The 22780-nt window shown below is 39.1% G+C and overlaps 2 protein-coding genes across 2 annotated transcripts; one reads left to right on the top strand and one right to left on the bottom strand.

Annotated features, from left to right (window-relative positions):
- The first annotated feature begins 12884 nt into the window (after window positions 1-12884).
- Window positions 12885-18558, top strand: LOC110608572. Its single transcript, XM_021747835.2, has 5 exons — window positions 12885-15111; window positions 15218-15380; window positions 16644-16807; window positions 17769-18024; window positions 18122-18558. The coding sequence occupies exons 1-5, from the start codon at window positions 13346-13348 to the stop codon at window positions 18224-18226; spliced, it is 2454 nt and encodes an 817-aa protein (XP_021603527.1). The 5' UTR covers window positions 12885-13345; the 3' UTR covers window positions 18227-18558.
- Window positions 18559-19004: 446 nt separating this feature from the next.
- Window positions 19005-22374, bottom strand: LOC110604133 (MDIS1-interacting receptor like kinase 2). Its single transcript, XM_021742247.2, has 2 exons — window positions 19569-22374; window positions 19005-19469 (listed from the first exon to the last, which is right to left on the bottom strand). The coding sequence occupies exons 1-2, from the start codon at window positions 22363-22365 to the stop codon at window positions 19153-19155; spliced, it is 3114 nt and encodes a 1037-aa protein (XP_021597939.2). The 5' UTR covers window positions 22366-22374; the 3' UTR covers window positions 19005-19152.
- Window positions 22375-22780: the final 406 nt, after the last annotated feature.

The following is a 22780-nucleotide window of genomic DNA, read 5'->3' as shown; positions in this document are numbered from 1 at the left end:
GAGTATAGCAGGCTTGCTACGGGTTCTGGCGGCCTTAAGCCGACCTGAATCCTAGCGCCGGTGACGGTCCGTTTTAGGGTCGTTACACCTGCCATCTGAATGGCTCTACTCTCACTGGCTCCCAACTCATCAGTTATCATCTTGACCATTCTGAGATACTCAAAAGGGTCATCACCTGTCTCAAATTTGGGAACATCCAACCTCAAATTGTCTGTCATCTGTACCGTACTTCCTCCAGGTGAACTAGGCTTGGGTGTTTGGACAACTGGGGCTACTGATTCTACTGGTGGTGGAGGAGGTGCAACATTCCCTGGGTTAGGGTTTACTGAACTTGGATAACCAAAGAAGGGTGGACACATGGTATACTGTGGATATGGCGGTGGATATGGCGGATAAAAGGAAGGATAAGGCATAAAGGTGGGATATGGACCCGCTGTACTACCCATCGGATACCCTGACCCCCACGGGTAGGGCGGATACTGAGGTGGAACAAATCTCAAGGCCTGAGTGCCTCCTTGGGATTCACCCATATCTGCTCCTAACATACTCATGCCCAAGCTACCATCTCTGCTCTGCTCATCCTCCTCTACTTCCCTCATATCCCCTGACATACCACTCTGAACGACTCCCCTTCTACACTCATCAACAGACCTTCTAGGGTCCCTTGATGTACCTTCTCTGCTTAATCTATCTGATGTTGCCCTTTGTAGAACGGGGAGATGGGCATCCATGTCCTCATTCTCCGGCGGAGCTCCAGTCAATCTAGCAGATCGACGAGTTTCTCTCATCCTGAAAAGCACAACATCACACAAAACATCAAATGATCCATGTTAGAACACATGAATCCACAACATATATATCACATATCAATAAGGCACATGTATCTTGTCATGGCATTTCACATCATCATGCAAGACAGGACTCCACATCCTATCCTAGTGGACATGATTTTGCCTATTATGCTTACCCTTCTATACAAGACAACACCTCTTTCCGATGTGGGATACCTCTAGTCCTTGAACAAAAATGCTCAACACACCGTACTCTTGAGGCCCTAGGCTCTGATACCAATCTGTAACAGCCCAAAAATCGGTACCCCTCTGTAACGGTCCGAACCATCACTGGCACTAGGATCCAGATCGGCTTAAGGCCGCCGGGACCCGTAGCAAGCCGACTATACTCTCTGTGTACCTGATAAATCCCATACATGATAAAAAATACTCAACAATCCTGTAAAACTCTCCAGGCTTAACTACTGCTACTCAGATATGCCAATCTGAAATGGCCCTCAGGGCCTATACCAGTGACTACTATCTGCTGTGGGTTAAGGGATTGAAACCCTTTGAATCTGTAACACAATCCACTGGTATCTCATCAAAGCCATACATTAAGCCTGATACACACATTTCTCATCAAGAAACGTAAAACAGGATTCATGTACAAGGGATTAATCATACATCACACTAAAGCAAAGACATTAGGAAAAGCACAAGTCTATCCAGTATGACAGTACATGTCTATACATTACATTACAACTAATCTTTTATTTACATCATGTCCACTACGCTATTACAAACATACATTCATGCATATCTTTCTTTACTCTTGCTGACTCTGATTTCCCATAGCTATCTCAGAACCTGCAAAACTGGGGTTAAGGGAGTGGGATGAGCTCTATAGCCCAGTGAGTAGGAACAATAAAATAGTTCATTCATTACATGCTCTCATGTAATGCATCACATCACAAACATAGCATCTCACGGATGAACTTGTCACCAATAGCCCTCTACTACATGTCATAATATATCCTGCTGTGCCAAGGAGACTAGGTCATCACCTGGACTTCTCTTATCTGTCTCATATCAGAACATGTCCCACTGTGCCAAGGAGACTAGGTCATCACCTGGACTTCTCTTATCTCTGTTCTGACAGGCTATCTGTCTAACTCATAGTACCAGGAGCGACCTGGACTATCCAGGAGCGACCTGGTAAGGCTATCTCATGCCATATCTCATCTGATCTCATAGTATCTCTGCTTATATCAAGGGCTAAGGATCATCCAACATTCATCCATACAAATATCATCTTATGCAATGCATCATATTCGTGGATTCTAATGCAACACAACCTAATACATAACATGGCATTTTATGATGCATGAATTATGCTAGAAACGTGTCATTTCTCAAGTAAAATATGAAGTTTTAGTTCCACTCACCTGTAGCCACTGCTTGGCTAACTCTGGGCTACCTCTAACTCTGAAGCAGCTACGACTGCTAAACACCTCGGTTCCTCGGGTCCAATCCTATAATGGAGGATGCAAATGAGGCACCAAACATACTCTATGCAACTGATAAACAACTCCCCAAAATTCCTCTAGAACACCTCAAAACATGAATGCAAAACAAGCAAAGGAAGGTTGGACAGGGCACCTTCGGCGGCCGAATGTCTCCTCCAGAGACGAAAGTCGGGTATGTTCGGCGGCCGAATCCTCCTTCAGCTGCCGAACCTGAGTTCATCCAGAACTCAGCTTCGTGCATAAACATGCCTCCCACACCTTCCAATCCTTCCCAACATGCATCCAACCTCTCTAACTCATCCATATCTCAAAACAACAAGCATATAGGAGCTTAAGACAATTTTAACTCCAACAAATAAGCTCAGCAAGCAAACATAAAGCATAAAGGGTCCATAAACCCTAATATGCACAACTCATGCAAACTCAAGCATTAACTCCCCTTCCCTTCATAAAACTCATCGAAAACAGTATAAAAACCAAGGATCTCCACTTACCTCTTGAAGAACAAAGGCTAGTGTGATCCAAACTCGAAGATATGGAGATCCAAGCTCCAAACTCCTCCAAGCTTTCACACCTTTTCAAAAACACATAAAACTTACTTAAAACTTGTTTAACTTTGAAAGACTTGATGAAAAACCATGAAAACAATCCAAGGAGATCAAGAATTCACCTAGGCCAGAAAGAGAGAAGAATCCTCCTCTTTTTTTCTGGACTCGGTGCCCTTTATAGATGATCAACCGCCTCAGCTTCGGCAGCCGAATCGTAGGCAAAACTATGCAACGTTCGGGGGCCGAACTCAGACTTTCGGTGTAACAGCCCGGAAATTGGACCGCCACCGGCACTAGGATCTAGATCGGCTTAAGGCCGCCGGGACCCGTAGTAAGCCTACTGTGAACTCTGTGTACCTGATAAATCCCATACATGATCAAACTTAAACTTAAAACTGTTACGTATTCTTTTTTTTTTTTCTTCTTCTTCTTTTCTAACTTTTCTTTTCTGTAAACCTTGAAATTTTTCTCATCAACTAAGCATGGACTATGCATGCTCTGTCTGTATGCACTCGAAGAGTGATACCTGCTATGGTACCATACAGTAACTACAGAGATAGAAATACTACCATGCACCAAGCCTAGCTCTCATCATAACAACATTATCTCAATCATAAAATATAAACATAAAATGATCATGTGCAAAGGGATAAACAAACACTAGGGCCAAGCACAAGTCTATAACTCAATACATATCTTGCTATTATATCATTTCTATACATTACAAAAACTCTGTACTATACATCATGTCCACTACTCTATACTATTACATATGCTTTTACCCTTGCTTTCTCTTTCTCTTCTCTGAGGCCCTGAAACATGGGGTTAGGGAGAGGGATGAGCTACTAGAGCCCAGTGAGCGGAATCCATAAAAACATTTAAAATATGCTAGCATGAAATGCATTACTGCACAAACATTTCACATCTCGGATTGGACATGACCCCAAAACTCCCTCTGTCGGTGCCCGGCCCCCAAAGGAGCTCACACAGGTCTTTCACTAACTACTCATGGTGCCCGACCCTATAAGGGCTCTCACAGGACTTATCCAAGTTAAATGCCCGGCCCCAAAGGAGCTCACACAGGACATACAATAATGACAGACTTATGGGCTATTGAGATCGCCTCGGTCCAATCCACATATACAAGTAATAATGCAATCAACTTGGTGAATTCTAATGCAAAGCATCCTACATAAACATGGCATTAATGATGCATGAATCATGCTAAAACAATTATTAACTTTTAAAAGAAAGTTCTGTTCCACTCACCTCTGTCAACTGCTGAGCAGTCTCTGTAACTCTAACTCTGTGGGCCTTCTGGGTTCCTCGGGTCCGCACCTACACAGGTGGACTCAAATGAGGACCAAACTTACTTAAACATCACTCTGAACATCTCCCCAAAACCCCTCTACAACATCATAGGCATGCATGGAAAAATGGGCAAAAGAAGGCTGGACAGGGCACTTTCGGCGGCTGGTTCGGCGGCCGAAACCCCCCTCCAGAGACGAAACTCATGCATGTTCGGCGGCACCTTCGGCGGCCGAAAGTCTCGTCCAGAGACGAAACTCATGCACTTTCGGCGGCCGAACTCCCTCTTTCGGCGGCCGAAAGTCCCTTTCTCACCCAAAAGCCTAGCTTTCGGGGGCAAGGTTTGGCAGCCGAAACTGCCTCCACAAGGGGTTCGGCGGCCGAACCTTGCTTCGGCGGCCGAACCTGGATTCTCCAGAAAGGCAGAATCCGAGCACAACTCATGCTCTCAGCCACACCCATAACATGCATACCAACACTTCTTAACTAACATATAACATATCTCATGCATGTAGGGGCATATAAACTAACTCAAACCCCATACGCAACCTCAAAACTCATCAAAGCTCATATGCTCAACATATGCTCAAACTCATGGTTACACCCCAAACCATGCCACAAACTCTCTAAAAACTCTTAAAACATACTTGAAACATAAGGGAAGGTGAGGATCCATGCTTACCTCTTGAAGAACTAGAGGATTTATGGTCCAAGCTTGGAGATGGGTGAAAATCTCAATCAAAGTCTCCAAGTGCTCACTTTGCTTCCTTTTGCTCAAATCTCTAAAACAAAGCTCAAAACATGTTAAAAAATGCAAGATTTGAGGAAAACATGAGAAATCATGCCAAGGAGAGCTTGAACCTACCTTTGACCCAAAAACAGAGTATTTTACACCCAAGTCTCGGGCAAAGGGGCTTTTGTAGTGGCCAATCGACTCTCCTTCGGCGGCCTAACATGCATGCGAAACCATGCAACTTTCGGCGGCCGAACTTCACCTTCGGCGGCCGAACTTCACCTTCGGCGGCCGAACCTGGCTTTTGTCCCCGTGGTCTTTTCATTTCAAAACTCAATTTTCTTAACTCAAAAACATGCAAACATGATAAAAACACTTTAAAAACATCTTAAAAACCTTTCTTATACCTTTAGGGCAAGCTCCGACATCCTCGAATCCCGACTTCCAACGGCAAATCCGCCGGAACGTAGGAATTCCGATACCGGGGTCTAGCCGGGTATTACATTCGGGGGCCGAATCTTGGGCATTTTCAGCGGCCGAACATGGCAAAATGCCTCCTTGGCCTTTTCTCTTTAAAACTCAATCCTTTCTCTCTTTAAAACCTTCAAACACTTAAAACATTTAAGAAAACCTTTCTCTTACCCTCGAGATACCTCTGACATCCTCGAATTCCCCCGGGCGGTAGGAATTCCGATGCCTAATCTAGCCGGGTATTACATGTGTATATGTGGATGATATGCTTACTTTTGGTATAAGTTATGATATAGTTGTAAATCAAAAACCTTCATTGCCTCTAAATTTGATATGAAAGATGTGGGAGAGGCAAACGTGATTTTGGGAGTTAGAATCATAAGGAAGAATGATAGTCCAATGCTATCACAAGAGCATTATGTTGAGAAGTTTCTAAGAGAGTTTGGACATTTCAATGTCAAACCAGTAAGTACCCCTTATGATCCTAACTGTCAATTAAAGAAAATTAGAGTCTGAATATGCATAGATCATTGGGAGTTTGTTGCATTTAGTGAATTTTTTATCAACACCATCTATATCAATGCGTTGTGATTGCCAAGTGGCAATAGCTATTGCAAAGAATAAAACTTTCAATGGTAAGAATATACATATTCATCTGAGACATAATGTTGTTAAGCAGCTGTTGAAAGATGGAACTATTCCATTGATTATGTGAAGTCAGAAGTGAATTTGACCAATTCTCTGACTAAATCTTTAAAGAGAAAACTAATAGATTAAACATCGAGAGGAATGAGACTTAAGCCAATTTGAAATTAACAGTGATGGTAACCCAACCTTTGTGATTGGAGATCCATGAAAAAGGTTCATATGGGTAATAACAAGTCACCTGTTAGTTCTAATAGCACTATTTATTGTTGTCCCTTTCCATGGTGTGAGAAGTGCTAGACTGCATTAATGAGAGGATGAGATGAAAACTCTTAATGATATTCATATCCCTTATGGGTGGTGTATAAATTGCAGTATACACTTGATGATATCAGCTATATAAGTGTGGAGTGGGGCCGCTTCTATGAGATTGTGGCATAATCTCTAGAGCACTTATGAACTAGCAGGCGCGCGCATGGCCTATTAGGGCAAAACGGCGTTGACAACAAGATCTGTGGAGTGTTATGAGATCAATGAGAAATTAACATACAAAAAAGAGTTTTGGTTCATAGAAACAAAAGTTTCACCAATTACTCTGTATGTTAAGTCTTATTAATCTAGGTCTGGTTTATAGTCTAAAAGACACCAGATTCGAAACATACACACTAAATTTCTAAATCCAGCAATGAAAATCTTTTGAAATCTGTGGGGGATTGTTGTAAAATTAGTTTAGATTTTAAAAAGATTTTATGGTTAGGGCTGTGCAATCGGTCGGTTTGGTTCCGAACCGAAACGAACTGAAAAAATCGAAAACCGAAGTGTTAAAATTTTAAAAACCAAAAAAACCGATTATGAATATATAATCGAACCGATAAGTTCAAACCGAAATATGCAATATTTTTTTAATTTTCTATTTCTAATTTTAACAAATAATTCAATAAATATTTCACATAAATTTATCAATAAATAAACCAAGTCCTTTAACAAAGCTGACCTAAATCTTTCAACAAGATCCAAAATCCATAAACAATTGATCTCATACAACAAACAAAAACCCAACCAGAGAAAAGCTCCACAGTAAACGCTATACATGCAAGAACTCAATACTGTAATGACCCGAAAATCGGACCGCTACCGGCACTAGGATCCAGATCGGCTTAAGGCCGTCGGGACCCGTAGCAAGCCTGACATATAACCTGTGAACCTGTCAAATCCCATACATGATCATACATACTCATAAACCTGAAAACTTTTCCTTTCCATAAACCAAGCTCAACCTGTGCATACTCATATCATAACATAAACCACACACTGCAGCCCTCATCAAATGCTCCAATGGGGTATCATAACATACATGAATTAAGCTTGGTTGAACATAAACATCATAAAACATTCTATAGATCATGTATCAAAATGGATTACTATACAAACTCGGTCAAGCACAATTTCTAATCCTCAATACATCATCATTACATACCATAACTGTATAAGACATTACATTACAATTTAATCATGTCCACTGCTAGCTATTAAATAACCATGACTTTACTCTATTCGACCTCCTGCTCTATCCTGTACCTGCAAGCCTGGGGGTTAAAGGGAGAGGGGTGAGCTAAAAAGCCCAGTGAGTAGAACCATAAAAACATATTAACAAACATGCTCCAATGAAATACATCATAACACAGACAATTCACATAAGGGTTGGGTGAACTTGTCACCAAATAGTCCCAGCATCATTTGTGCCAGGCTGTAGCATGGGGTCCTGGTCTTCCTGTCATATCATACATTACTTACCATTGCCCCAGGGCCTCCTCTGGGCTCCTGGTCTTCGAGTTCCATATCCGTGCCAGGCCGTAGAATGGGGTCCTGGTCTTTCATTTCCGTGCCAGGCCGTAGAATGGGGTCCTGGTCTTCCCTCAGGGACTAATTGGGTCATCCAACATTCACCCACATCAACAATAAAGAATGCAATGCAACATATTCGTGGAATCTAATGCAATCACCCTATTGCATACTCATGATGCGTGAAACATGATAAACATTTAATTTCTAAATTTAAAAGATTAAGTTTAGTTTCACTCACCTCTGGCTGACTCTGACAACACCGAAGCAGCGAAACTCACTGCTGAGGTCCTTGGTTCCTCGGGTCCGAACCTACACAGGTGGACTCAAATGAGGGACCAAACATACTAGAACATGACTCTAAAATACTCCCCAAAAATCCCCTTAAAACACCTCAAAACATCATGGAAAAACATGCAAAGGAGGGCTGCACAGGGCACTTTCGGCGGCACCTTCGGCGGCCGAAAGTCCCTCTAGAGCCGAAAGTTAGGCAGGTTCGGCGGCCGAAAGTGCCCTCCAGAGACGAAAGTCTCTTTTCGGGAGCAAGCTTCGGCAGCCGAAAGGCTTGCCTCCCAGCCATGTTCGGCGGCCGAAAGTCCTTCGGCTGCCGAACTTGGTTTCTGCCAAAGGGCAGAAACTTCAGCTCCTCATGCACCAATGCCTCCCAAACCTTCCAAACATGCATTTTTCCTATTCTACAACATGCATACTCAAGCATACAAGTTCCTAAGGGCTTCAACTAACTTGAACCCCATCTACAACACATCAAACATCCACATTGCTCAAAAACATAACATAAACCCATAAACCTAACCATAAGCTAAACATGCATTCTACCCCATAGATCTACTTAAAACTTACTTAAAACATGCAATAAGCTCAAGATCGGACCTTACCTCTTGAAGATCGAGAGGAGAACGACCCTAGCTCGAAAAATGGGAGAGAGAGTTCCTTGAACCTCCAAGCTCCAAAACTTGCTCAAATGCTCAAAATCTTCAAAATAAGGGTAAAACTAATGAAAATCGAGAAAGATTTGAAGGAAGGAACTCAAAACCGGCGAGGGATGGCAGAGAGCTCACCTTGGCTGAAAATGGAGAGAAAAGCTCATCCATTTCGGCTAAGGGACCCCTTTATAGGTGGCTGGCCAAGCCACGTTCGGGAGCCGAAAGTGCCTCCGCATGCATGCCATGTTCGGCGGCCAAACTTGGGGTTCGGCGGCCGAACCTGGACTTCCCTCACTTATGCTTTCGGGGGCCTAAGGCACACCTGAAACGCATGCATGTTCGGCAGCCGAACTTGAGGTTCGGCGGCCGAACCTGAGTTTTCCTCCAAGGTTGTTTTCATGCAAAAACTCGTTTTCTTCTAACTTAAAAACATAAAATACTTTAAAACATTTTATAAAAACATGGTTCTACCCTTCTAGAGGTCTCCGACACCCGAGATTCCATCGGACGGTAGGAATTCCGATACCGGAGTCTAGTCGGGTATTACAAATACGCAGATTCATTGTTGAGCAACAAAACAAAAATCATACCTTAATAGGGAGGGAGGGAAAGAGATCATTGAAAGAGGACAATCGACGACGACACTCAGCAAATCAATAGGGAGGGAGGGAAAGAGATCGATGGGGAGCGAGCGGTTCGTGACTTCGTTCAGCAGATCGATGGTCGGCGACACTCAGCAAATCAATAGGGAGGGAGGGAAAGAGATCGATGGGGAGCGAGCGGTTCGTGACTTTGTTCAGCAGATCGACGGTTGGCGACACTCAACAAATCAATAGGGAGGGTGTAACAGCCCGGCCCCTTTCGACCGGCCCTGTTACCGTTCACACCCAGGGCTATCCCTCGCCTGGCCTCTTGCCACCTCGGGCTTTCCACTGGCGTATGAACAGCTCTTAACATCCCTTCACCCTCACGGGTTCCAGGCAGGATTTGTCCCTCGGGGGAGCCATTACGGCCCGCCCTAGCCCGAGTGGATTTGGCCCAATTCCTTCCTCTGGGAATTAGGTCGCCTCTGGGACAATTGGTACTCACTCTCGCCAGACTATTCCCTTAAAGTGGGAGGTCAAGGGTTCGAGCAGTGGGGGAGGCGACCTAATTCCCAGAGGAAGGAATTGGGCCAAATCCACTCGGGCTAGGGCGGGCCGTAATGGCTCCCCCGAGGGACAAATCCTGCCTGGAACCCGTGAGGAAGGTCACGGGCTGTGAGCGGTAACAGGGCCGGTCGTACGGGGCCGGGCTGTTACATAGGGAGGGAAAGAGATCGATGGGGAGCGAGCGGTTTGTGACTTCGTTCAGCAGATCGACGAGCGGCGACACTCAGCAAATCAATAGGGAGGGAGGGAAAGAGATCGATAGGGAGTGAGCGGTTCATGACTTCGTTCAGCAGATCGACAGAAAGAGGTTGACGGTCGACGGTCGACGGGAAAGAGAAAAAGATTAATGAGAATGGGATTCGATGATTCATTGTTAGGGATTTTCATTTAGACTATGAGTGAATAGGGGTTTCGGGCTGGGGGGAATCGGGAATGGGGAGGAGAATGCCTGGGGCCGAAAGGGAGGGAGGGCTTGGAGTGCTGGGTTAAGTACGAGAGGGGGAGGGGGAGGACTTGGGCTTAGGCCTATCCACTAAATCGGTTATTTCGGTTTGATCGGTTATTTAACAGGTTTGAATCGAACCGAACTGAAAATCGAATAATTTTAAATATATTAACCGAACCAAACCGACTGTCTCAACTAACCGAACCGATAAACCGAAATCAACTGGTTCGGTTCGATTTTTCGTTTAGACCGAAAAATGCTCTCCCCTATTTATGGTCATTAAAGATTTTATGATTGTTGGAATTTTATGGTAATTAGAGATTTTATGATCGTTGAAGATTATATGGTAATTAAAGATTTTATGGTCATTAAATATTTTATTTATGAGATTTAAATATAATTCTTATAACCATATATAACGGTCAAGTTTTGCACAATAAATAGTCTTCGTCTTTATAAAGATATTTACTCCCAATTTTCTTCTTTATTCTTTCTTTTCTCTGTGTTATCTGCTGGGTTATAAATCAGAAATAAATTCGTGTTGTCTTGATCTTGAAAAGTATATCCTAGAAGAACCTGTTTAATCCTAGGGGATTACAAAATAAATCCTTAAAAACAGTATTCAACACGACTCAGGTTTCATTGTTTTACCCAATATTTCCAACAATGATTAATTATTAAATCGGATAAATAGTCGTATCGCTGAATAAGTACTCAATTTTATTTATTTAAATAGTCGATAATCATTTTGATAGATAAACCATCGTCTTGACGGTTAATCATAATTTTTCTACCTTTATTTTGATATTTTAATTCTTCATGTTTTATTGTAACTTTTAGTATATATTTTGACATTTAGTTTCTTACATTTTATTTTGATGTTTTAGTATATGCGATCACCTTGACCTTGAAAAGACTTATCCTTGCATTCTAGAAGAAGCCTCTGAATTTTTATATCATATTTGGTATTTAAATGTTTTTATGACATAATATTTAAAATGTAAATTGATTCCTCCATAATAAGTAATGCGTCGATCATGTTACTTTCTATATGTATTGGGTTGCTGATCCTACTTCGCTTGCCCAATCAAGCTTACTCACATCAAAGGCTGTACTTGAAATGACTTGGTTCATTTTGGCAAAGTGGTGAATGACTCATTCAAGTGAAAGGTTAAAATAACACATGATCTCACTCCATTCTCATTTAATGGCTTGGCGTCTAAGCCATGAATGTGGAAAATTTTGAGTTTTGTATCAATTATTGAGGTGTTAACTTTCTGTTTTTCTTTTCTTTTTTCTTAAAAGAAAAAAAGTAAAGTAAAGTAAAGCTCTATTCCCCTCACTATTTTTTTTTCTATGATGTAATTGTCCATTGATGATTATAAAAAAATAGAGGGTTGACAATGCTCACAGTCAAAGAAATAGATAATATTACCTCAGCTCTTATAATATATTAGTCATTTAAATTTTAAATATTTAAAAAATTTATTAATAACTTTAATTTTTTTTTTTTAAAAAAAACTCAATTTTCAACATATTAAACGAGTTAAATAATAAGATTCTCTTCTTGGAACTTCTAAACATTTATTAACAATTTTATTTTTTCTAAATAAAATACAAGTTTTAAAAATATGAAAAAAAATTACTTAAAAATACTTATTTTCCTTTGCGTCCACTTCTTTCTATATCCTCTCTCCAAATTTTATGGTATAAAATTAAAGAGAATATGATTATATAGTATAAAATTTATGAATAATAATAAAATTACCCTCAAACAAGCAATAAGCAATTAAACATTAATATAAATTGGATCTCCAGAATAAATATAATAATTGTTACCTAAATTTAATAATTATTAAATTATTTGTCATATAAAATCAAGGTATTCGTAATCTTCTATTTCTGCCAATATTTTAAATAAAAAACCAATATTTTATCTCTCATTCATTTTATATAGAATTTATTTGATTTAACTGATAATTAATTTTTAAGTGTTTGATAAATAATTATTGAGAATATATATCAAAAAAATTATGATTAATAAATTTTAAAAGAATAATATGATATAAATAAAAAATAGAATCAAAACTGATAAAAAAGAATTATAATTGCCTAGCTAATTCAAAATACAGATTATAGATTTTATATCAATCGGTTATCAATTAATTTTTTTTATCGATAATTTATAAATATTTAAATTAAAATGTTTGATAAATTTTAAAAAATAAAGATAATTGATGAATAACTAATATAAGATTTATTGATCGGATTTCAAACTCTGGATATTAATAAAAATTCAAAAAGAAAAAAAGAGAATATGAAGAAAACTTCCAAATGAAGGAGTTGTGAACCAAGTCAACCAGAAAATCAAGCTAATTCTGTTTCATCTAGAGATTCTGATAACTAACAGCTACAAATAAATTATCTACTTAATTAGTAACAAATAAAAGAAGGGTAAATTTCTTTTTTAGAAAAGAAAATATTAAAAAAAAGACCCTACTGTGGGAGAGTCATTACTCGGATCCTCCCTTTCTCTCCGTGCTTTATATTTCTGATTTTGTGTGTGCAGTGCCGACTCAGCTTCATCGTAATGGCGTTAGCGTGAACAGTCAGTACCAGACCCGTACGGCCTCCACCTGACCACCTCACTCCAAAACCGTCCTCCTAAAAGAACAACCACCTACCAATATTCCCTTTTCTCTCATTCTCATTCACATTCATCTCACAAAAAAACCCAAATCCCAAAATTGATTCAACAAAAATGCAACCTCAAATTCCTTCAGCAAACCAAAATGGCATCATCATGGAAAAGGGAAACTTTTTATGTCCTTTTTAGCTTCTCCAAATCGATTCTGACGTGTGTTTTGGGTTTTCGAAAAGGGTTTTCGTTGTTTTCTTTAATATCTCTGTACACTGATATATATATTTTTTATATGATCGTATAGTTTACGTTTCTTTGATGATGGGGAAACTCTCTGAAAGAGATAATATAAGGATTGGAGAGAACGTGATGCGAGATGGAGACTTATTGAATGAGGTCCCTTATGTGCCATATTTTAGTCTTCTTCGTCTACGAAAGCCTCCTTTAAGTGGTTCTCCTGTGAGTAGAGTCTCGCAGCGATCACCAGAGCATTCTTCCTCTTCCTGTTCCTTCTCAAATGGGTTTTGTTCACCTCATTGTGGTTCACCATATGGTGAGAGAGAAAAGAGGGTGGCAGAGAACATGGGCAGAGATGGGGAGTTGTTTAACGATGTCTCAAATGTGCCACATCTTAGTCTTCTTCGTCAACAACAAAAGCTTCTTGGTTCTCCCGCGACTAGAGTTTCTCTGCAATCGCCAGAATGCTCCCCTTCTTCTAGTTTATTCCCAAATAGATTCTGCTCACCGAAGGATGATTCACTATATACTGCTCCTTCAACTGAGGAGGCCAAGTATCACACGCCAGGTCCTCATTACTGGAATGGACTGTGTTTGGATTCTAAATCCCCTCATCATGAGTCTTATGAGATCGACGGGAGGATGTTGGATGAAATGGGTTTGTCTCAAAGTTTCTGTGAAATGAGGATTAGAGATGACCAAAATGGTGGTACTAAAATGAAGGGATTAGAGATGGACGCAGACGGATTTGAGTTTGGCTTCGACTACGGTTCCGTGGGTGGAGCTGTAAAGAACAATGTTAAAAATTATGGCTCATATGGGGGCTTCAAAAATGGGGCTTTTGATGTTCATGATTTTCAATCCTCTCATCATGGGGTTCATTTGAGTACTCACGATGATTGTAACCATGCACTAAATGGATTTCAGAGTGGATTTGGAAAAGATGCTCATGATTCAATGGTGTCTTCTTTTGCTCATAATCAGTCCTTTAATTTGTCTTCTGACTCTGGTTGGTATGATAATCATCTATTAGAGAGGAGAAAGGAACAGGGAGGAAGTTGGACTCATTGGGGGATTCAATCTCAGAACCAATTTATTAATAAGCCTTACCTTGATGATTCTCCTAGTTTCCCTCTGCATTACAAAATGGCTTCTATTGGTGGCAGAAGTGTCATGGATTCTTCAGGTGCACCTCAGTTGATGAATCCAATGTTTGATTTGGATGTTAATCATCCATTTTATAGAGGTTCAATGTTAAAAGAAAGGATCAGAGCAATCACAACCAACGGGTTTTCTCATTCTCTTATGTCTATGAAAGGTGCAGGGGATACTGAAGCCTTTAGCTGTGAGGACAGTTTCATAATACAAGGAAAAGGTTTGAACCATGTACTCAACGAAGGACATGAGCCTATGAGCAGTGCCAAAAAGAATTCCCTCAATGAGACGTCTGTGCAAAACCTCCGTGGGAAAACAATTAAACTAGGTGGTGCTCAATTTCATGGAGGAAGTTGGGAAAATGATCAAAGGCTAAACACTGAGAACCCATTGCCACCGGCTCCAAGTATTAGTTCCTTGAGTGAGGTCCAGGGAAATATATACTTAATGGCACAGGATCAAAATGGTTGCCGGTGGTTACAGAGGATTTTTGATGAGGGAACAAAGGAAGATGTTCAAATAATATTTAATGAAATTATTGATCACGTTGTGGAACTTATGCTGAAGCCATTCGGCAATTATGTCATCCAGAAATTCTTGGATGTGTGCAATGAAGAACAGAGATTGCAGATTGTGTTCATGGTGACTGAAGAACAAGGACAGCTTGTTAGGATTTGCTTGAACACATATGGGTAATTCCTTTATGCTTGATTTTTGCTTTTCAACTTTTACATTGTGATGTTAAATTGCTAATTTTTTCGACGTCTTTTAATGTATCTCCGGCTATTGTCTTACCAGCACACGAGCAGCACAGAAGTTGATTGAGACTCTCAAAACCAGGCAGCAGATTTTATTTGTGGTATCATCCCTGAAACCTGGTTTTCTTGATCTTGTGAAGGATCAAAATGGAAATCATGTGATTCAGCGTTGCTTGCAATGCCTTAGCAATGAAGACAACAAGGTAGTGCTTTTCTCCTCTTTCTGTTAAATTAATGTCTCTTGAACTTAAGTGTTGACTTCATGTTGTCATGAAGGCTTTTAACTTCATGTTGTATCTGTTCAAATCCTCAAGCTACTCTTAGATGCTTGTGGGAAGATATTGTTTTTTTTTCTCAAGTATGCGTCATATGAAACTCAGACCCACTATCTGCCTTAATCCTCAAGGAAGTTCCTTCTTATTCTTATTCTTCCTTCCAATTGGCATGCTCTTGAACCAAATTCAATTAACAAAGCTGATTTGTGGTGATTACTCCTAACAGAGACCAAAATCCTGCTTTAATAACCTAGGGCTTTGGGCTTTTGGTCAAGTGATTGAAATAGCTATCTTTTTTGTAGAATTCTCATTTTAAATATTTTTTCTTGTACATTTAAAAACTGCATCCCAAAAATGCAATTTAATCCGTTTTATCTTTGGGATGATGCTCCAGATAATTCATCTGTACTAACCTTGTGGCTGATGAACCAGACATTTAAAGCTAAACTCTAGCAGACTAGCACAGGCAGAAAGTGAGGGGATGAAATTTAATATTTGGTTTGGAGTGGGTGTAGCCATAATTATGTATTTATGCAGATATATAATGAATTGTTTAAAGCTAGGTCCAGTGTATAACCATCTAGATGAAACTAGCTTTTGCATCACAACCAACAGTAAATCAAGGAAACCAATTTGAATGCAGAGTAGAAGATAGTTTTCAATAAAAATTATTTTTTGCTGTATAAGTCGACATGTATTTTAGGCCTTAAGGTTATTCTGATTAGATCCTAAAGAGACAGAAGGTGTACATAATGCTTGGTGCCATTGGAAATAGTAATTTCCTGACATTTTAACTTGGCTTAGAGTTGGCGGGTTGGAAATTCTATAACATTCAAACTTAGGATTAGGCATCTCCCATCAGAAGCAATGTAAAGTGATCTAATGTTTATCATAACTTCGGGCCAATGAAGGCAGGATATATTAGGCAAAACATGCAAAGAAAAATGAATTATCGCTGGAATGTATAATGTACTTATTTCAACTCGTAATCTGCAACCTGTTTTCTTGTTAGTTATATAATAGGAGTGAATATGAATGTAGAGCTATTCATTCTTTCAAATCATCCTTCCAGGGTGTGCAATGAAGTCTCAAATCCTGTCTATATTTTAGTTGTATGCTTTGTATAGGATGCGTACACATATCTGCCTTCAAACATTCTTAGTATTTGTTTCTGTTGATCATGTTTTGCAGTTTATATTTGATGCTGGTGCAAAGTTCTGTGTTGAGATTGCAACTCATCGACATGGATGCTGTGTTATGCAACGTTGTATTACACATTCCACTGGGAAACATCGAGACAAATTAATAACTGAAATTTCAAAAAATTCAATTCTTCTTGCTCAAGATCCTTTCGGGTATAGCATTTGAAAATTTTTAATTGCACAAATTATTTACCTTTATCTGCACATCCAGTACAATCAGGTAGTTCAAAGTATTCCTTGAGATGCTTTTTTCCTTTCTTAAATGTACAGCTTCCATCAACATTATATTGTTTAGTGGGCTAACTTTACAAATGTCTTCCATTTCCGAACTAAAATATTTTATGCTACCAGGTCATTGCCAAGAGCTTAATATCATTGGATATCCTACATAGACTCATATTGAAGTTCATTTCTGTTGATCTTCTTATTGTATTGACCCTACCCTTCACATCACTAGTTTTTTTTTGTTAAAGAAGATTGTTGTGTATTAACTTTTTATTCCCCTGTTCTGCTAGAAATGAATATGTTCTCTGTTCGCTAGTGTGCTTATTAATTCTTATGTTTAGATTTTGGTTATTCTATATACATTTGTGAATAAATATATGCTATAGGGATAAGATTAATTTGATATATTGGTGATTGTCTCAAGTCTTAAATATTATTTTCTGATTCTATAAATGTTATCTGTGTTTAACTAAATCATCAAGTCTCATGGACATATCATCTCATAGGTTTTCTTGGTACAACCAGCTGTCTCAGTGGATGTTTCCTGTCTTCTAACTTCTCTCTCAAATAACACTTAGTATTCTTAGATTGACCATTTTTCATCCTATTTATCTGCAACATTCAAAGAACAAGACAAACTTCTATATGCTGTCACCTTTTGAGACAATCGATGCCTTTGATCTATACAAGTTTTTCATTTTCATGTTATTGGCTACTGATTTATTCATCTACTTATTTACATTCTGCTTTACATACGACTTAGTACCTTTACCTGAACAACAATTTTAGTGATATAAATGATTTCTGTTAGCATTATTGGCGATTTGTTCATCCTGCAGAAAGGCTTTGTAAATCTTTAACTGAACCCTGTTTCCTTTTTATGTCACAGAAATTATGTTGTGCAATATATTATAGAGCTAAAGAGCCCATCTTCCATTGCCAATTTGCTGTCTCAATTTAAAACGCACTACGTACAACTCTCCATGCAGAAGTTTAGCAGTCATGTAGTTGAAAAGTGCCTTAAACATTTGGATGAGAGCCGGGAACAAATTATTCATGAATTGATCTCAGTGCCACGCTTTGAACAGCTATTGCAAGATCCATTTGCCAACTATGTCATTCAATCTGCCCTGGCAGTTACTAAGGTTTGTAAACAAAGATGCTCTGCTCTTAGCTGTTATAAATTTATAAAATAATCTTTCTGCCTCTCCCTCACTCTGTTGATTTCCTTGTTGAAAGCAGGGTCCTCTTCATTCTTTACTGGTCGATGCAGTCCAACCGCATGTGACTTTATGTAGCAACCCATATAGTAAGAGGATATTCTCGGGGAATCTCTTGAAGAAATGATGTAAACTGGTCGTAGGAAGTGTTGTGTTATGTCAGAGTTACATCCTTGTTCACTACTAATAAATAGTCTATCAAGTGAGGGCCACTGGATGTAGAACGTCATCAGAATCTACTGCTAGTTTCCTGGTTAGAAATTTCTCAACCATGTCCACCTGTCTGAGAATAGTTTTCTTCCTCTTTTTTGGTGATGCAGATACAGACTTGTAATATTCTGTTGTCTTGTTGTTGTCTTCTTTGTCTAACTTGTGATGTATTAAATTTTGCATGGTCAGAAACTTAAGTATCTGCTTCCAATTTTTGTACATGTGATTCCAGGATATTTTCTTTGATCATGTCCCACTGTTTCAGAAGTTGAAAATGCACAGAGATCTTCTGTCATTTAACATGATATAGATGGTAGCATTGAACTTTTTTAGTTTAAACTGAGGTGATCTAGCAGACTAGGTGAGTTTCCAGAGACAACAGAAGTGTTGATGTTTTCCATGAAACAAAATCCTATTCCAGGAGGTAAACATATAATTTTTTTTTTTCTGAAATTATTAATCATGTCCAATTTAATGGTTTTTCTAAATTTAAACTAAATTTACTTAGACGTTTAATTTGAACTTAATGTAATCTTGCAGTCAACAAATAAAACTTAAGCACCAATACAAAATATTCACTTTACCTCCCAGTTAGTTACCTTTTCTTTAATTGATTTTCATATTATTAAATAAATAAATTAAGCTATTATTTTACATTTTCATAATTAACCAAACTAAATAAATTAAAATAAATATTTAAATCAAGTAAAACTAAAAACTAGATAATATCATATATAATCTCCATTTTTTTAACACATGTATAAAACTTATTACTTATGTAGTTCTATGTTAGTATTTTCTTTTAATGCTATGATATGATATGTGCATTCAGTTGCTGAATGATTAACCTAGTGAACTATAAGGTGGAGTTTGAACTGCTAAAACTTGACAGATCATATGCATAGTTGGTCGAGATTGTGGATTGCTGTGTAAACATGCAATTGCAATCTTCATGATTTTCCTTAGTTCATCTTGAACTTGAGCCGATGGAGTTGGAAGGCGTTGGTCCAGAAAATCTTCCAGGACCAGCTTCTGAGCTGAAGGAGAAGCCACAGAGAAGACGATTTCACCCGGATGTTTCCCATTGATCATTTCTAGTGCCACTACTCCGAAGCTATACACATCACATTTTTCACTTACCTTCATAGTGTAAGCAAGCTCTGCCACACAATTAAATTAGTAGCTCAAAATTTATTAAACAAGAGTTGCATCCCAAACCAATTAAGAAAAATAAATCAATAAGATATTAGATGTATTACCTGGTGCAACATATCCGTATGTGCCTGCCAGTGCAGTCCAATGAGATGAATCGGCGTTTAGAAGCTTGGCAGTCCCAAAATCTGATACGTGAGCCTCGTATTCAGAATCAAGCAAAATGTTTTTGCTTGTTATATCTCGATGAACAATTGGAGGTGAGCAATTGTGGTGCATGTAAAACAGAGCATTGGCAACACCCTTAACGATATTTATCCTCTTGCTCCAGTCCAATTCTTTAGCTTCTTCGTCATTGCCCAATATTGTGGCCAAGTTACCTCCATCAAGGTACTCATAAACTAGAAATGAGTATCGAGAATACGAACAAAAACCAAAAAGCTTTACTATGTTTCGATGTCGTATCTTAGTTAATGCCCTTATCTCATTCAAGAACTCTTTTCTACCTGTCTTCTCGCCGTCCTGAAACTGGTGGATCTTCTTCACTGCTACAGTGCTCCCTGATTGCAGATTTGCTTTGTAGACGCTACCATGTCCTCCCTTTCCAATGCAGTATACACTATTAAAACAATCTGTAGATTTTATGATTTCATCATGCATAATTCTTCCATCAGAACTTGATATGAAAATTGATTCGTCATCCTCTTGACTGCCTTGTTGTGCATCTGCATCTTCTTTTCTTTTTCGTAAAAAGAAGAGAACTCCCAGGAAAACCAGAGGTGAAAAAACTCCACAAATAGGGAGGAAAATTATTAGAAACAACATTTTATGGCTCTTTTTGGAAGTACTTTTGTTGGTCAAAATTTTGCATGGTTGCAGTCCTGGAACATCCCCGCACAAGCCTTTGTTCCCCTGAAATGCTTCTATGGAAGCATTTTGAAATGCTTTGTTGGAAGGAATTGGACCTTCCAATTCGTTGTAGGATACGTCGATGGTCAATAAACCATTCATCCCTCCAAAACTATCTGGAATAGAACCAGACAGATTGTTATGGGAGAGATTTAGCACCTCCAAGCTTTCTAGACTGCTCAGTTCTGATGGTATCTCACCTTTGAGCAAGTTCCTGCTTAAATCCAACTTCGACAAGTGAGTCAACTTCCCCAACTGAATTGGAATTTTTTGGCTGAACTCGTTGCGGCTCAAATTCAAGTAGATGAGTTTAGGCAAGTTCCCGATGTTTTCAGGAATTGATTGGTTCAACTTGTTTGCTGAAAGGTCCAGATACTCGAGATCAGCTAACAATCCAAATTCTGAAGGTATACCACCGGATAGCTGATTGTCGTTTAAAATAACCTTCAGCAAATCCAACTTTCCAAACTCCATGGGAATCCTTCCAGATAATTTATTAGAGGAAAGATTAAGTGCTTTTAGCTGAGTTGCATTTCCAATTTCTGGTGGAATTGTACCACTAATGTTGTTGCCTGCCATCGCGAGAGTTGTTAAATTTGGACACTCTCCCCAGTTGGATGATATTTCCCCGTAGAAGTTATTGGAGCTTAGATCTATATATTGGAGTTGCGGATAGACTCCAAAATCTTCAGATACATTTCCAGTGAATTGGTTTCCCTCCAGACGAACTCGGACAAAGCTTTTGCAATCTTTAAAGCTTTTGGGTATTGGGCCATCAAGACGGTTGTTGAAGACGGTGAAGTTCTGAAGCTTTTCATTTTGGCAAATGGTTTGGGGCAATTGGCCAATCAACTGGTTGTTGTCTAGTTGAAGCACAGATAGGTTAGGGAGACTAGCTATCTGTTCAGGAATTGTCCCTGAGAGTTGGTTATCACGAAGGTACAACTGTTCTAACATTTTCAGATTACTCAAGGAAGAAGGGATAGAACCGTTAAGTTGATTTTCACTCAACTCTAGATCAAACATGGACGTCAAGTTTCCCAGCTCATCAGGAATGGGTCCTGAGAGCTTATTTTTATAGAGATGAAGAAGTTTCAGATTTGTTAGACCACCTAGTGTTGCAGGAACTTGGCCAGAAAGATTGTTTCCAAAAAGGCTTAGCGCGGTGAGGGACTTCATGTTTCCAATTTCCAGGGGAATTGAACCAGAAAGTTGATTGTGGAACATATACAACACTGTTAGGTTTTTCAACTTCCCAAAGGTGGAAGGGATTGGACCTGATAGATTATTGGTATCCATGTAAAGTTGAACCAAACTGGTAAGGTTTCCCATCTCTGGTGGAATCAAATCAGAAATCTGATTCTCAAAAAGAAGCAACCGAGCCATCTTGGTCAAATTACCTATAGAAGGAGGAATAGGACCATCTAGATTGTTGGTATACAAGGCAAGCTCAGTAAGGGAACTTAACTGGCCTATTGTTGAAGGAATTGGGCCACTTAATTGATTTGCAGAAAGGTGCAGGGTATCAAGATTTGTTAGGAGGCCAATTTCTGGAGGAATGGTTCCAGACAAGAGATTATATGCCAAATCAAGATAAATGAGTTTGGAAAGTTTAGTGATTCCAAGTGGAATGTTTCCAGAAAGCATATTCGTATTAAGATCAATATATGCAAGATCAGAAAAAGCAGAGAAGTACAACTCATGGAGCGTACCATTTAAGCCTGCATTAGTGAGGTTAAGTCTCTCAACCCTTCCATTAATGTTGCAAGAAAGTCCAACCCAGTTGCAAGGGCTTATTCTTGGAATGGAATTGGTGGCATTTTGAGGAAGGAGAGGCCAAGAAGATAAGTTAGAATCTTTTGGGTTGTGAAGGGTGGCTGCCCATTTGAGAAGAGCATTTGCTTCTTCAGTAGAGTCAGAAGCAACAGTGAGTGAGCAATGTAGTAGCATGAATAGGACAAGGGAAATATGCAAGGCCAGCTTCTCTCTTGCCATAACTTTGTTTTGGTGTGCTGCAAATTATGGTTAATTGTCCAATTTATGCATCATCGGCGGGAAAATTAGTGAGAAGACCTTATATTGTCCAAGTCTTGACGGCAATAGGCCCACAAATTTTATTTTCATAAACAAAATTGCATTATTGCGGATTGGTAGGTATAAATAAACTAATTTATTTATGAACCATTTGAGATTCGACTTGATAAAAATTCAATCGGTTTCTATTCGCTTTCTAAATGAGTCGAGTTTGAACTTAATTTTTAGTCTCGTTTTGAATTCAATAGTATTCAGTTCGTGAAGATTCGCGAGTTGACTAATTAAAAGACTCACTAACAAAGTTGTTAAGAGACTCGCTAGCCGAAAGACTTTTGAACTAAACTCATTTATAAGACTTATAAATAGATTTAATAAT

The sequence above is a fragment of the Manihot esculenta genome, chromosome 2 (assembly GCF_001659605.2).
Source record: "Manihot esculenta cultivar AM560-2 chromosome 2, M.esculenta_v8, whole genome shotgun sequence".
In the NCBI taxonomy this organism is placed as follows: Eukaryota; Viridiplantae; Streptophyta; class Magnoliopsida; order Malpighiales; family Euphorbiaceae; genus Manihot; species Manihot esculenta.
Note: the sequence above shows the minus strand (reverse complement) of the source record. Positions and strands in the feature narration are given on the sequence as shown.